This window comes from Oncorhynchus clarkii, unplaced genomic scaffold (genome assembly GCF_045791955.1).
Source record: "Oncorhynchus clarkii lewisi isolate Uvic-CL-2024 unplaced genomic scaffold, UVic_Ocla_1.0 unplaced_contig_13258_pilon_pilon, whole genome shotgun sequence".
Taxonomy (NCBI): Eukaryota; Metazoa; Chordata; class Actinopteri; order Salmoniformes; family Salmonidae; genus Oncorhynchus; species Oncorhynchus clarkii.
Window position 1 is genome coordinate 22,483 of NW_027258607.1, and position 15,018 is coordinate 37,500.

At 51.2% G+C, this 15,018-nt stretch overlaps 1 protein-coding gene across 4 annotated transcripts in view; it reads right to left on the reverse strand.

Moving 5' to 3' along the window:
• Positions 1 to 872: 872 nt before the first annotated feature.
• LOC139397476 (SH2B adapter protein 2-like) overlaps positions 873 to 15,018 on the reverse strand; it is a 40,562-nt gene continuing 26,416 nt past the window's right edge. For 2 of the 4 annotated variants that reach the window (XM_071144179.1, XM_071144178.1), the window contains exons 4-9: positions 10,600 to 10,691; positions 10,232 to 10,332; positions 9,895 to 10,056; positions 8,727 to 8,932; positions 4,984 to 5,155; positions 873 to 1,452 (exon numbers count right to left, since the gene is read on the reverse strand). In XM_071144179.1, the coding sequence (XP_071000280.1) occupies positions 1,091 to 1,452; positions 4,984 to 5,155; positions 8,727 to 8,932; positions 9,895 to 10,056; positions 10,232 to 10,332; positions 10,600 to 10,691 (1,095 nt within the window). In that variant the 3' untranslated portion in view covers positions 873 to 1,090. Of the gene's footprint in view, positions 1,453 to 4,956; positions 5,156 to 8,726; positions 8,933 to 9,894; positions 10,057 to 10,231; positions 10,333 to 10,599; positions 10,692 to 15,018 lie in introns of all 4 variants that reach the window. The other 2 variants (XM_071144177.1, XM_071144176.1) reach the window with 1 other exon arrangement.

A 15,018-nucleotide genomic window follows, 5' to 3' on the forward strand; every position in this document is an offset into this window, starting at 1 on the left:
ATGTAACTGACAAGCACTAGGACCTTTTGCCTGTACACTGAGAACATCTCAAATAACACTAACACACCCATTACTATTACTGATGTTACCATTCATTTTGGCAAAGCTATAGGAAAAGAAAGCGGGTTGAACTTGTAACTCCCCTTGGGGACAGTGAGGATATCCGGGACAGACGAGAAGCAGCTTCACAAACATTAGGGATATGCTCAAGAGGAACTGGGGAGGAAAACCATTTAGGTAGGGTAGCTTCAGCTCTGGTTACTTAGCAGGGCGGTGACAGAGGCTTTGTTCCTAGGGAATTGTGGGTAGGGCAGACAGGAAGTGGTCTATTGAAGTGAATCAAAACCTCCACTGGGCCACTTCCTCTATCTCGCTCCACCATCCCTGTCTCTCTCCATCCATCCCTGTGTCTCCATCCCTGTCTCTCTCTCTCGCTCTCCTTCTTCATCCATCCATCCCATCTCTCCATCTCTCCATCCATCCATCCATCCATCCATCCATCCATCCATCCATCCATCCATCCATCCATCTCATCACTCTCTCCCTCCATCCATCCCATCTCTCCATCCATCCCTCTCCCTCTACACCCATCCCATCTCTCTCCCTCCATCCCATCGCTCTTCATCCCAACCCTCTCTTTCTCCCTCCATCCATCCATCCCTCTCTCCTCCATCCATCCGTCATCCCTCTCTCTCCTCCTCCATCCATCCATCACTCTCCCCCTCTCTCCCCCTCTCTCCTCCTCCATCCATCCATCCATCTCTCTCCTCATCCATCCCATCCCTCCCGCTGTCTCCATTCATCCCTCCCTCTCTCTCTCCTCACACTCAAGACTAAATCATCTGTTTTTTTCATATCCTTAATGTCAGCTAATGAGTGTGGCCACAGAGCCAGCGGTGAACTGGACACAGACACACATTGGAGAAACAGGACATCTCTTGGAACACAAACAATCAAATAAACAAGATAATGAGTGATCCATGTCCATCCACACTCCCCAGCCATCCATGACATTTCACCTATTTAGTCCAAATCCCTGTACGTCCTGTGTCTCAGCCAATGACAGCTCCCGGTTTGGTTGCGCCCAGTCTCAGTAGAAGGAGTACTGGTTCTCCACAGCTCTGGCCCTGCGTGTTCCGTCTGTCTCTTGGTAGTCCTCCGAGGCACCACTAGAGGGATCTAACAGACGTTCTGAGCTGTTGCTCCTGCTAACCAGCCCCTCGCCTCCTCCTCCTACGCTGCCTGGCTCACCACGGGAGTGGGAAGGAAAGGCGATGGGCGAGGATGAGGAGCTGGATGATATCGGGGTGTCGGAGGGGGGCCCTGCCGGCAGCGAGAACCCAGGGAGGTGAAGGGTTGGGTCAGTCCAGCAGCCTTGGTCCCTGGGTGGGGTTGGGAGCTGAGGCACGGTCACATCTGTGTGAGAGCAGTAGAGAGAGACGGGATATCTGTCTGTAAGAAAAGAGCAGTGTTAAGAGGCCTGATACAGTTTGTTTTATCAAAGTATCTTCCATCAAAAAGGCCAAACATAAAACACAAGTTAAAGTGTTGACGACCTTCTATACCGTCACCTCTCTTGGTGGGACAACAACAGTAGTGCCACTGATGAAAACACGGCTGAGCAACGTCTATCAATTACACTTTTTACACGCTGGACCAACAACCCACTCACTGTGTGTGTGCGCCCGGGGGAAACAGAGGGTCTCTTTGTGAGTGTTGGGTTGGGGCCTGAGGCTGGGCCTGTTGTATAATCACCGCCCTCTCTCTCCCTATGCACAGGAGGGCATTCATCCCCTGCCAGGCGAGTGGGTGGGGTGCGGTGGGGGTTGGGGCGGGGGGCTGGTCACTGGTTAAAAAATCTAGTTAAAACCTTTAAGACTGAGGAAAACATCAGTCTGAGGTCATCCCACTGAAAGGTTGCTGACTTTTTCCCAAGCGATTCACTGGACCGAACGATGTTGTTGTTTCCAGCCAGACGTCAGACTGTCCTCTTTAATAACAAGGGTCAGACAGAGCTACCCAGGGGCTGTCCAAACTGATCATAAATGACAAACTGTTTCTAGAAGGACGTTCTCAACATTGGACCAGTTAAGAGAGCTTTAGAGTATATATATTGTAATGAAAGAGCAGGGAGCAGGTCGAAACGTCAGACAGGGAGCAGGTCGAGGCAGGGAGCAGGTCGAGAGGTCGAGGCAGGGAGCAGGTCAGGCAGGGAGCAGGTCGAGACGTCAGGCAGGGAGCAGGTCGAGACGTCAGGCAGGGAGCAGGTCGAGACGTCAGGCAGGGAGCAGGTCGAGACGTCAGGCAGGGAGCAGGTCGAGACGTCAGGCAGGGAGCAGGTCTCGAACCCTCGACCCCGAGGTCTGGCGCGGTATCCACTGTGCCGTAAAAGCTCAAACTGCAGAGTCGATTTCCGCGCTTATAAACCCAGGGTCGTTACAATATACTCTGCTCAAAAAAATAAAGGGAACACTAAAATAACATCCTAGATCTGAATGAATGAAATATTCTTATTAAATACTTTTTTCTTTACATAGTTGAATGTGCTGACAACAAAATCACACAAGAATTATCAATGGAAATCAAATTTATCAACCCATGGAGGTCTGGATTTGGAGTCACACTCTAAATTAAAGTGAAAATCACACTACAGGCTGATCCAACTTTGATGTAATGTCCTTAAAACAAGTCAAAATGAGCCTCAGTAGTGTGTGTGGCCTCCACGTGCCTGTATGACCTCCCTACAATGCCTGGGCATGCTCCTGATGAGGTGGCGGATGGTCTCCTGAGGGATCTCCTCCCAGACCTGGACTAAAGCATCCGCCAACTCTTGGACAGTCTGTGGTGCAACGTGGCGTTGGTGGATGGAGCGAGACATGATGTCCCAGATGTGCTCAATTGGATTCAGGTCTGGGGAACGGGCGGGCCAGTCCATAGCATCAATGCCTTCCTCTTGCAGGAACTGCTGACACACTCCAGCCACATGAGGTCTAGAATTGTCTTGCATTAGGAGGAACCCAGGGCCAACCGCACCAGCATATGGTCTCACAAGGGGTCTGAGGATCTCATCTCGGTACCTAATGGCAGTCAGGCTACCTCTGGCGAGCACATGGAGGGCTGTGCGGCCCCCCCACACCATGACTGACCCACCGCCAAACCGGTCATGCTGGAGGATGTTGCAGGCAGCAGAACGTTCTCCACGGCGTCTCCAGACTGTCACGTCTGTCACATGTGCTCAGTGTGAACCTGCTTTCATCTGTGAAGAGCACAGGGCACCAGTGGCGAATTTGCCAATCTTGGTGTTCTCTGGCAAATGCCAAATGTCCTGCACGGCGTTGGGCTGTAAGCACAACCCCATGCTGCTGGGTTGTTGCCCTCCTACGGCCTCCTCCACGTCTCCTGATGTACTGGCCTGTCTCCTGGTAGCGCCTCCATGCTCTGGACACTACGCTGACAGACACAGCAAATCTTCTTGCCACAGCTCGCATTGATGTGCCATCCTGGATGAGCTGTACTACCTGAGCCACTTGCGTGGGTTGTAGACTCCGTCTCATGCTACCACTAGAGTGAAAGCACCCTCAGCATTCAAAAGTGACCAAAACATCAGCCAGGAAGCATAGGAACTGAGAAGTGGTCTGTGGTAACAACCTGCAGAACCACTCCTTTATTGGGGGTGTCTTGCTAATTGCCTATAATTTCCACCTGTTGTCTATTCCATTTGCACAACAGCATGTGAAATGTATTTTCAATCAGTGTTGCTTCCTAAGTGGACAGTTTGATTTCACAGAAGTGTGATTGACTTGGAGTTACATTGTGTTGATTAAGTGTTCCCTTTATTTTTTTGAGCAGTGTATATAAACCTGTTGTTCATGTTTAGAGGTGTGTGTGTGTGTGGTGTACCTGTGTGCGTGTGTGTGTGTGTGTGTGTGTTGGCCGTACCTGTGGGGGTGTGTGTGTGTGTGTTGGCCGTACCTGTGGGGGTGTGTGTGTGGTTTGGCCGTACCTGTGGGGGTTGTGTGTGTGTGTTGGCCGTACCTGTGGGGGTTGTGTGTGTGTGTTGGCCGTACCTGTGGGGGTTGTGTGTGTGTTGGCCGTACCTGTGGGGGTTGTGTGTGTGTTGGCCGTACCTTTGGGGGTTGTGTGTGTGTTGGCCGTACCTTTGGGGGTTGTGTGTGTGTGTTGGCCATACCTTTGGGGGTTGTGTGTGTGTGTGTGTTGGCCGTACCTTTGGGGGTTGTGTGTGTGTTGGCCGTACCTGTGGGGGTGTGTGTGTGGTTTGGCCGTACCTGTGGGGGGGTGTGTGTGGTTTGACCGTACCTGTGGGGGGGCGTGTGTGTTGGCCGTACCTGTGGGGTGGTGTGTGTGTGTTGGCCGTACCTGTGGGGGTGTGTGTGTGTGTGTGTGTGTGTTGGCCGTACCTGTGGGGTTGTGTGTGTGTGTTGGCCGTACCTGTGGGGGTTGTGTGTGTGTGTTGGCCGTACCTGTGGGGGTTGTGTGTGTGTTGGCCGTACCTGTGGGGGTTGTGTGTGTGTTGGCCGTACCTGTGGGGGTTGTGTGTGTGTTGGCCGTACCTTTGGGGGTTGTGTGTGTGTGTTGGCCATACCTTTGGGGGTTGTGTGTGTGTGTGTGTTGGCCGTACCTTTGGGGGTTGTGTGTGTGTTGGCCGTACCTGTGGGGGTGTGTGTGTGGTTTGGCCGTACCTGTGGGGGGGTGTGTGTGGTTTGACCGTACCTGTGGGGGGGCGTGTGTGTTGGCCGTACCTGTGGGGTGGTGTGTGTGTGTTGGCCGTACCTGTGGGGGTGTGTGTGTGTGTGTGTGTGTGTTGGGCGTACCTGTGGGGGGGTGTGTGTGTGGTTTGGCCGTACCTGTGGGGGTGTGTGTGTGTGTTGGGCGTACCTGTGGGGGTGTGTGTGTGTGTGTTGGGCGTACCTGTGGGTGTGTGTGTGTTGGGCGTACCTGTGGGGGTGTGTGTGTTGGGCGTACCTGTGGGGGTACCCTGTACTTGTACGTAGGAACGCAGTGTGATGTCAGCGGAGCCCCCTGACTCCAGAGGAATGGGGTGGGCATGGAAGTGCCTGAGCATATCTGACACAGTGTGGAACCACAGATGATGAACATGACACTGACCGTTACCATTCACCGACAGACGCAGGTGCTGGGGGGAAGAGGAGAGAGAGGGGGGAGAGGGGGGAAGAGAGAGGGGGGAGAGGGGGGAAGAGAGAGGAGGAGAAAGGGAGCGGGGGGGAATTGTGAGTAATATAAAGTTCCACTTATAACACTCCTTCCTGTACATTAATGTAAGAGAGAGAGGGAAAATAAGAGGTTAAAAATAAGAAGAAGTGGAAGAATAGAGAGAGGAGTAGAGGTGAGAGAGGGGAAGAGAGGTGAGTGAGGAGGAGTAGTGAGGTGAGAGAGGAGTAGTGAGGTGAGAGAGGGGAAGAGAGGTGAGTAGAGAGGAGTAGTGAGGTGAGAGAGGGGAAGAGAGGTGAGTAAAGAGGAGTAGAGGTGAGAGAGGGGAAGAGAGGTGAGTAAAGAGGAGTAGAGGTGAGAGAGGGGAAGAGAGGTGAGTAAAGAGGAGTAGAGGTGAGAGAGGGGAAGAGAGGTGAGTAAAGAGGAGTAGAGGTGAGAGAGGGGAAGAGAGGTGAGTAAAGAGGAGTAGTGAGGTGAGAGAGGGGAAGAGAGGTGAGTAAAGAGGAGTAGTGAGGTGAGAGAGGGGAAGAGAGGTGAGTAGAGAGGAGTAGTGAGGTGAGAGAGGAGTAGAGAGGTGAGTAAAGAGGAGTAGAGGTGAGAGAGGGGAAGAGAGGTGAGTAAAGAGGAGTAGTGAGGTGAGAGAGGAGTAGAGAGGTGAGTAAAGAGGAGTAGAGGTGAGAGAGGGGAAGAGAGGTGAGTGAGGAGTAGAGAGGAGTAGAGAGGAGTAGAGAGGTGAGTGAGGAGTAGAGAGGAGTAGAGAGGAGTAGAGAGGTGAGAGAGGGGAAGGGAGAGGTGAGTGAGGAGTAGAGAGGAGTAGAGAGGTGAGTGAGGAGTAGAGAGGAGTAGAGAGGTGAGAGAGGGGAAGGGAGAGGTGAGTGAGGAGTAGTGAGGAGTAGAGAGGAGTAGAGAGGAGTAGAGAGGTGAGAGAGGGGAAGGGAGAGGTGAGTGAGGAGTAGAGAGGAGTAGAGAGGTGTAGAGAGGTGAGTGAGGAGTAGAGAGGAGTAGAGAGGTGAGTGAGGAGTAGAGAGGAGTAGAGAGGAGTAGAGAGGGGAAGGGAGAGGTGAGTGAGGAGTAGAGAGGAGTAGAGAGGAGTAGAGAGGTGAGTGAGGAGTAGAGAGGAGTAGAGAGGTGAGAGAGGGGAAGGGAGAGGTGAGTGAGGAGTAGAGAGGAGTAGAGAGGAGTAGAGAGGAGTAGAGAGGTGAGTGAGGAGTAGAGAGGAGTAGAGAGGTGAGAGAGGGGAAGGGAGAGGTGAGTGAGGAGTAGTGAGGAGTAGAGAGGAGTAGAGAGGTGAGTGAGGAGTAGAGAGGAGTAGAGAGGTGAGAGAGGGGAAGGGAGAGGTGAGTGAGGAGTAGTGAGGAGTAGAGAGGAGTAGAGAGGAGTAGAGAGGTGAGTGAGGAGTAGAGAGGAGTAGAGAGGTGAGAGAGGGGAAGGGAGAGGTGAGTGAGGAGTAGTGAGGAGTAGAGAGGAGTAGAGAGGTGAGTGAGGAGTAGAGAGGAGTAGAGAGGTGAGAGAGGGGAAGGGAGAGGTGAGTGAGGAGTAGTGAGGAGTAGAGAGGAGTAGAGAGGTGAGTGAGGAGTAGAGAGGAGTAGAGAGGTGAGAGAGGGGAAGGGAGAGGTGAGTGAGGAGTAGAGAGGAGTAGAGAGAAGTAGAGAGGTGAGTGAGGAGTAGAGAGGAGTAGAGAGGAGTAGAGAGGTGAGTGAGGAGTAGAGAGGAGTAGAGAGGAGTAGAGAGGTGAGTGAGGAGTAGAGAGGAGTAGAGAGGTGAGTGAGGAGTAGAGAGGAGTAGAGAGGAGTAGAGAGGAGTAGAGAGGTGAGTGAGGAGTAGAGAGGAGTAGAGAGGTGAGTGAGGAGTAGAGAGGAGTAGAGAGGTGAGCGAGGGGAAGGGAGAGGTGAGTGAGGAGTAGAGAGGAGTAGAGAGGTGAGTGAGGAGTAGAGAGGAGTAGAGAGGTGAGCGAGGGCAAGGGAGAGGTGAGTGAGGAGTAGAGAGGAGTAGAGAGGTGAGAGAGGGGTAGAGAGGTGAGAGAGGAGTAGAGAGGTGAGTGAGGAGTAGAGAGGTGAGAGAGGGGAAGGGAGAGGTGAGTGAGGAGTAGAGAGGAGTAGAGAGGTGAGAGAGGAGTAGAGAGGTGAGAGAGGAGTAGAGAGGTGAGAGACGAGTAGAGAGGTGAATAGAGAGGAGTAGAGAGGTGAGTAGAGAGGAGTAGTGAGGAGTAGAGAGGAGTAGTGAGGAGTAGAGAGGTGAGTAGAGAGGAGTAGTGAGGAGTAGAGAGGTGAGTAGAGAGGAGTAGAGAGGAGTAGAGAGGTGAGTAAGAGAGGAGTAGAGAGGTGAGTAGAGAGGAGTAGAGAGGTGAGTAGAGAGGTGAGTAGAGAGGTGAGTAGAGAGGAGTAGAGGTGTAGAGAGGTGAGTAGAGAGGTGAGTAGAGAGGAGTAGAGAGGTGAGTAGAGAGGAGTAGAGAGGTGAGTAGAGAGGAGTAGAGGTGTAGAGAGGTGAGTAGAGAGGTGAGTAGAGAGGTGAGTAGAGAGGAGTAGTGAGGAGTAGAGAGGTGAGTAGAGAGGAGTAGTGAGGAGTAGAGAGGTGAGTAGTGAGGAGTAGAGAGGTGAGTAGAGAGGAGTAGAGAGGTGAGTAGAGAGGTGAGTAGAGAGGAGTAGAGGTGTAGAGAGGAGTAGAGAGGTGAGTAGAGAGGAGTAGAGAGGTGAGTAGAGAGGTGAGTAGAGAGGAGTAGAGGTGAGTGAGGAGTAGAGAGGAGTAGAGAGGTGAGTGAGGAGTAGAGAGGAGTAGAGAGGTGAGTGAGGAGTAGAGAGGAGTAGAGAGGTGAGTAGAGAGGTGAGTAGAGAGGAGTAGAGGTGAGTGAGGAGTAGAGAGGAGTAGAGAGGTGAGTAGAGAGGTGAGTAGAGAGGAGTAGAGAGGTGAGTGAGGAGTAGAGAGGTGAGTGAGGAGTAGAGAGGTGAGTGAGGAGTAGAGAGGTGAGTGAGGAGTAGAGAGGAGTAGAGAGGTGAGTGAGGAGTAGAGAGGTGAGTGAGGAGTAGAGAGGTGAGTGAGGAGTAGAGAGGTGAGTGAGGAGTAGAGAGGAGTAGAGAGGTGAGTAGAGAGGAGTAGAGAGGTGAGTAGAGAGGAGTAGAGAGGTGAGTAGAGAGGAGTAGAGAGGAGTAGAGAGGTGAGTGAGGAATAGAGAGGAGTAGTGAGGAGTAGAGAGGAGGGAAGCAGGTAGAAGTTACACCATATTGCTTATACCAATCAAATCCTCTCAGATCTCCACAAGTGCGTAGGGGTCCATTTGGGATTTGGCCTAGCCCACTATACAGTGTGCATGCCCATAATATCCACACCAGTACTTAAGTCTGGGCTAAACAGGGACATTCTCAATAGTCTGTCAGCAACCTGTCCTGTTTCCTGAAAGCAAATCCTTCAGTTGGCATCTTATGTTTGAAGATCAGTGCATGTGAAGGGGAGAAGGTATAGGTAAATCGCCTGCGATTGGCTGACCTTGCCCTGTCTGCAAATGGCTGACCTTGGTGTTTCCCTTTCTGTGATTGGCTCACCTTAGCTTTGCCCTGGAAGTTAAAGGTGAGGACGTACTCTCCCGGGCGCGTCTCGCTTTGGCGAATCACAAACAGCCCGTGGCTCCTAGCTCCGCCCGCCAGCACCAGTTGGGCAGCACGCACGCGTGACAATGTCCCGTGGAACCATGGGTACTCCGCCAGGGTGGGTTCTGCCTCCGCCTCAGTCGCCCCGTCACCTAGAACCCCTGGGAGGAGACAAAGATGAGAGATCACATGATAAAAAGGTAGACCTTATTGATATTGAGTTGCGGCCCCTTTTTGCCCCCTACTGGCACGAGCTAGCGGGGTCCTACTGGCACGAGCTAGCGGGGTCCTACTGGCACGAGCTAGCGGGGTCCTACTGGCACGAGCTAGCGGGATCCTACTGGCACGAGCTAGCGGGATCCTACTGGAACGAGCTAGCGGGATCCTACTGGAGCGAGCTAGCGAGGTCCTACTGGCGCGAGCTAGCGGGGTCCTACTGGCGCGAGCTAGCGGGGTCCTACTGGCACGAGCTAGCGGGGTCCTACTGGCACGAGCTAGCGGGGTCCTACTGGCACGAGCTCGCGGGATTCTACTGGCACGAGCTAGCGGGATCCTACTGGAACGAGCTAGCATGTATTTGCATATTTCCGTTAGGGAACACCTCATCTGTGAAGTGTGCACAAACTCAATTCAACCTTGCAAAGTGTCAAGTCTATAGTGCACTGTGTTCCTAAAAAATACAAATAAAGAATAATCTAGTTTTGGGAGCAGAAACATTTATTGAGATCAGATGTTTCGTCGAGGAGAAAATGTCAGCCCAGTTTCACCCAGTTCCATCCTCTCTCCCGCTACCCGCGACTGAACTTCCTCTCACTACCATATTTGGTGGTGAGTGAATTTCCTCTCACTACCATATTTGGTGGTGAGTGAACTTCCTCTCACCGCCATATTTGGTGGTGAGTGAACTTCCTCTCACTACCATATTTGGTGGTGAGGAAACTTTCTAAAAACAGATGCTTCAGCTTTATAGCCCCCCTGTGACATGTCTGGGTTTCCCCTTCTGTCTGTGCTGCTGTCTTACCTTCACCCCTGATTTCATCCAAAGAGACAGTTTACCTAAGGGTGACCAACGGGAACTGAACCCACTATCCTCGCGTTGCAAGCACCATTCTGTTCCCTTTACCTGTGGCGGGGCTTTTCCCCTGGGCCTCTGGGGACTGGAGGAAGCGCTCCAGGGGGACATGGGAAGGGTGCTGGGTGAAGGGTAGTTCTCTACAGCGGACAGAGGGGGCGCTATACAGTTCTGCTGCGGAGCCACAGGATCTCTCAGGGGTGCGATGAACACCTTGGACACAGAAACACAACATTATAAGATACTGTACATACATGACAACCTTACACAGCAGCCAGATTGACAGCACATCCATTTCCCTCAAAAGGCAATGTGTGAGGTTAGGTTATGTGTGTGTGTGTGTGTGTGTGTGTATGTCCGTCCGTGCGCGTGTGTGTGTTTGTCTCACCCTCTGACAGAAGCTCACAGCTGCAGGAGGCCACCATGGAGAACTCTTTAGACGCCTGGCCGTGGGGACATGACGCCAGCTCAATGTCATCTCCACTGTCCCTGTGCCACACACACACACACACACACAGGTAAATGTACAGGGACACACACAGCGCCCACACACATACAGGTAAATTTACAGGGACACACACAAAATGTATCTCTGTTTATGGCTGTCTAAATACATGCCTGGACTGAACAGACAAACTCACTGTACCAGAAAAACTCAGAGTGTGAGAGAGGGATCTGTCAAACTCTTACAGGGTGATTAATGGCTGTGTGCTGTTCCCCCCTCGGTGAACAGTAAATATTTATCCCTCCATTTACCCAGGGTCCATGCAGTCCTGGATGTCAGACACCCAGGAGTTTTTCTGCAGCGAGTCGATGGTCTCCAGGATATATTCACCTCCATTTTCCACCTGTGGAGAGAAAACACACCAAACCACAGAACAGTTACTGTGGGAGTCCAGAGGGGAGACAGAGAGACTTCTGCACAGACTGCAAGAAAGAGAAGTAAGCTGTTAGTTTGGTTTGTCAGGTATTCATGTCTAGAAGGTAGTGTGGTGAGAGGTAGAACAGAGAGAAGACAGGGTAGTGTGAGAAAGAACAGAACAGAGAGAAGACAGGGTAGTGTGAGAGAGAACAGAACAGAGAGAAGACAGGGTAGTGTGAGAAAGAACAGAACAGAGAGAAGACAGGGTAGTGTGAGAGAACAGGGAGAAGACAGGGTAGTGTGAGAAAGAACAGAACAGAGAGAAGACAGGGTAGTGTGAGAGAGAACAGAACAGAGAGAAGACAGGGTAGTGTGAAAGAGAACAGGGAGAATACAGGGTAGTGTGAGAAAGAACAGAACAGAGAGAAGACAGGGTAGTGTGAGAGAACAGGGAGAAGACAGGGTAGTGTGAGAGAACAGAACAGAGAGAAGACAGGGTAGTGTGAGAGAACAGAACAGAGAGATGACAGGGTAGTGTGAGAGAGAACAGAACAGAGAGAAGACAGGGTAGTGTGAGAGAGAACAGAACAGAGAGAAGACAGGGTAGTGTGAGAAAGAACAGAACAGAGAGAAGACAGGGTAGTGTGAGAGAACAGGGAGAAGACAGGGTAGTGTGAGAAAGAACAGAACAGAGAGAAGACAGGGTAGTGTGAGAGAGAACAGAACAGAGAGAAGACAGGGTAGTGTGAGAGAGAACAGAACAGAGAGAAGACAGGGTAGTGTGAAAGAGAACAGGGAGAATACAGGGTAGTGTGAGAGAACAGAACAGAGAGAAGACAGGGTAGTGTGAAAGAGAACGGGGAGAAGACAGGGTAGTGTGAGAAAGAACAGAACAGAGAGAAGACAGGGTAGTGTGAGAGAACAGAACAGAGAGAAGACAGGGTAGTGTGAGAGAACAGGGAGAAGACAGGGTAGTGTGAGAGAACAGAACAGAGAGAAGACAGGGTAGTGTGAGAGAACAGAACAGAGAGAAGACAGGGTATTGTGAAAGAGAACAGGGAGAAGACAGGGGAGTGTGAGAAAGAACAGAACAGAGAGAAGACAGGGGAGTGTGAGAAAGAACAGAACAGAGAGAAGACAGGGTAGTGTGAGAGAACAGAACAGAGAGAAGACAGGGTAGTGTTGTGAGTGGTAGAACAGGGAGAAGACAGGGTAGTGTTGTGAGTGGTAGAACAGAGAGAAGACAGGGTAGTGTGAGAGAGAACAGAACAGAGAGAAGACAGGGTAGTGTGAGAGAACAGAACAGAGAGAAGACAGGGTAGTGTGAGAGAACAGAACAGAGAGAAGACAGGGTAGTGTTGTGAGTGGTAGAACAGAGAGAAGACAGGGTAGTGTTGTGAGTGGTAGAACAGGGAGAAGACAGGGTAGTGTTGTGAGTGGTAGAACAGGGAGAAGACAGGGTAATGTTGTGAGAGAACAGAACAGGGAGAAGACAGGGTAGTGTTGTGAGAGGTAGAACAGGGAGAAGACAGGGTAGTGTGAGAGAACAGAACAGGGAGAACACAGGGTAGTGTTGTGAGTGGTAGAACAGGGAGAAGACAGGGTAATGTTGTGAGAGAACAGAACAGGGAGAAGACAGGGTAGTGTTGTGAGAGGTAGAACAGGGAGAAGACAGGGTAGTGTTGTGAGAGGTAGAACAGGGAGAAGACAGGGTAGTGTTGTGAGAGGTAGAACAGGGAGAAGACAGGGTAGTGTTGTGAGTGGTAGAACAGGGAGAAGACAGGGTAGTTTGTGAGTGGTAGAACAGGGAGAAGACAGGGTAGTGTTGTGAGTGGTAGAACAGGGAGAAGACAGGGTAGTGTTGTGAGTGGTAGAACAGGGAGAAGACAGGGTAGTGTTGTGAGTGGTAGAACAGGGAGAAGACAGGGTAGTGTTGTGAGTGGTAGAACAGGGAGAAGACAGGATAGTGTTGTGAGTGGTAGAACAGGGAGAAGACAGGGTAGTGTTGTGAGAGGTAGAACAGGGAGAAGACAGGGTAGTGTTGTGAGTGGTAGAACAGGGAGAAGACAGGGTAATGTTGTGAGTGGTAGAACAGGGAGAAGACAGGGTAGTGTTGTGAGAGGTAGAACAGGGAGAAGACAGGGTAGTGTGAGAGAGAACAGGGAGAAGACAGGGTAATGTTGTGAGTGGTAGAACAGGGAGAAGACAGGGTAGTGTTGTGAGTGGTAGAACAGGGAGAAGACAGGGTAGTGTGAGAGAACAGAACAGGGAGAAGACAGGGTAGTGTTGTGAGTGGTAGAACAGGGAGAAGACAGGGTAGTGTTGTGAGAGAACAGAACAGGGAGAAGACAGGGTAGTGTTGTGAGAGAACAGAACAGGGAGAAGACAGGGTAGTGTTGTGAGTGGTAGAACAGGGAGAAGACAGGGTAGTGTTGTGAGAGAACAGAACAGAGAGAAGACAGGGTAGTGTGAGAGAACAGAACAGAGAGAAGACAGGGTAGTGTGAGAGAACAGAACAGGGAGAAGACAGGGTAGTGTTGTGAGTGGTAGAACAGGGAGAAGACAGGGTAGTGTGAGAGAACAAAACAGGGAGAAGACAGGGTAGTGTTGTGAGTGGTAGAACAGGGAGAAGACAGGGTAGTGTTGTGAGTGGTAGAACAGGGAGAAGACAGGGTAGTGTTGTGAGTGGTAGAACAGGGAGAAGACAGGGTAGTGTTGTCAGTGGTAGAACAGGGAGAAGACAGGGTAGTGTTGTGAGAGGTAGAACAGGGAGAAGACAGGGTAGTGTTGTGAGAGGTAGAACAGGGAGAAGACAGGGTAGTGTTGTGAGAGGTAGAACAGGGAGAAGACAGGGTAGTGTTGTGAGTGGTAGAACAGGGAGAAGACAGGGTAGTTTGTGAGTGGTAGAACAGGGAGAAGACAGGGTAGTGTTGTGAGTGGTAGAACAGGGAGAAGACAGGGTAGTGTTGTGAGTGGTAGAACAGGGAGAAGACAGGGTAGTGTTGTGAGTGGTAGAACAGGGAGAAGACAGGGTAGTGTTGTGAGTGGTAGAACAGGGAGAAGACAGGATAGTGTTGTGAGTGGTAGAACAGGGAGAAGACAGGATAGTGTTGTGAGAGGTAGAACAGGGAGAAGACAGGGTAATGTTGTGAGTGGTAGAACAGGGAGAAGACAGGGTAATGTTGTGAGTGGTAGAACAGGGAGAAGACAGGGTAGTGTGAGAGAGAACAGGGAGAAGACAGGGTAATGTTGTGAGTGGTAGAACAGGGAGAAGACAGGGTAGTGTTGTGAGTGGTAGAACAGGGAGAAGACAGGGTAGTGTGAGAGAACAGAACAGGGAGAAGACAGGGTAGTGTTGTGAGTGGTAGAACAGGGAGAAAACAGGGTAATGTTGTGAGAGAACAGAACAGGGAGAAGACAGGGTAGTGTTGTGAGAGGTAGAACAGGGAGAAGACAGAGTAGTGTTGTGAGAGTTAGAACAGGGAGAAGACAGGGTAATGTTGTGAGTGGTAGAACAGGGAGAAGACAGGGTAGTGTTGTGAGTGGTAGAACAGGGAGAAGACAGGGTAGTGTTGTGAGTGGTAGAACAGGGAGAAGACAGGGTAGTGTTGTGAGTGGTAGAACAGAGAGAAGACAGGGTAGTGTTGTGAGAGGTAGAACAGGGAGAAGACAGGGTAATGTTGTGAGTGGTAGAACAGAGAGAAGACAGGGTAGTGTTGTGAGTGGTAGAACAGAGAGAAGACAGGGTAGTGTTGTGAGAGGTAGAACAGGGAGAAGACAGGGTAGTGTTGTGAGTGGTAGAACAGGGAGAAGACAGGGTAATGTTGTGAGTGGTAGAACAGGGAGAAGACAGGGTAGTGTTGTGAGAGGTAGAACAGGGAGAAGACAGGGTAGTGTGAGAGAGAACAGGGAGAAGACAGGGTAGTGTTGTGTGTGGTAGAACAGGGAGAAGACAGGGTAGTGTTGTGAGAGGTAGAACAGGGAGAAGACAGGGTAGTGTTGTGTGTGGTAGAACAGGGAGAAGACAGGGTAGTGTTGTGTGTGGTAGAACAGGGAGAAGAAAGGGTAGTGTTGTGAGTGGTAGAACAGGGAGAAGACAGGGTAGTGTTGTGAGAGAACAGAACAGGGAGAAGACAGGGTAGTGTTGTGAGTGGTAGAACAGGGAGAAGACAGGGTAGTGTTGTGAGAGAACAGAACAGAGAGAAGACAGGGTAGTGTGAGAGAACAGAACAGAGAGAAGACAGGGTAGTGTTGTGTGTGGTAGAACAGGGAGAAGACAGGGTAGTGTTGTGAGAGGTAGAACAGGGAGAAGA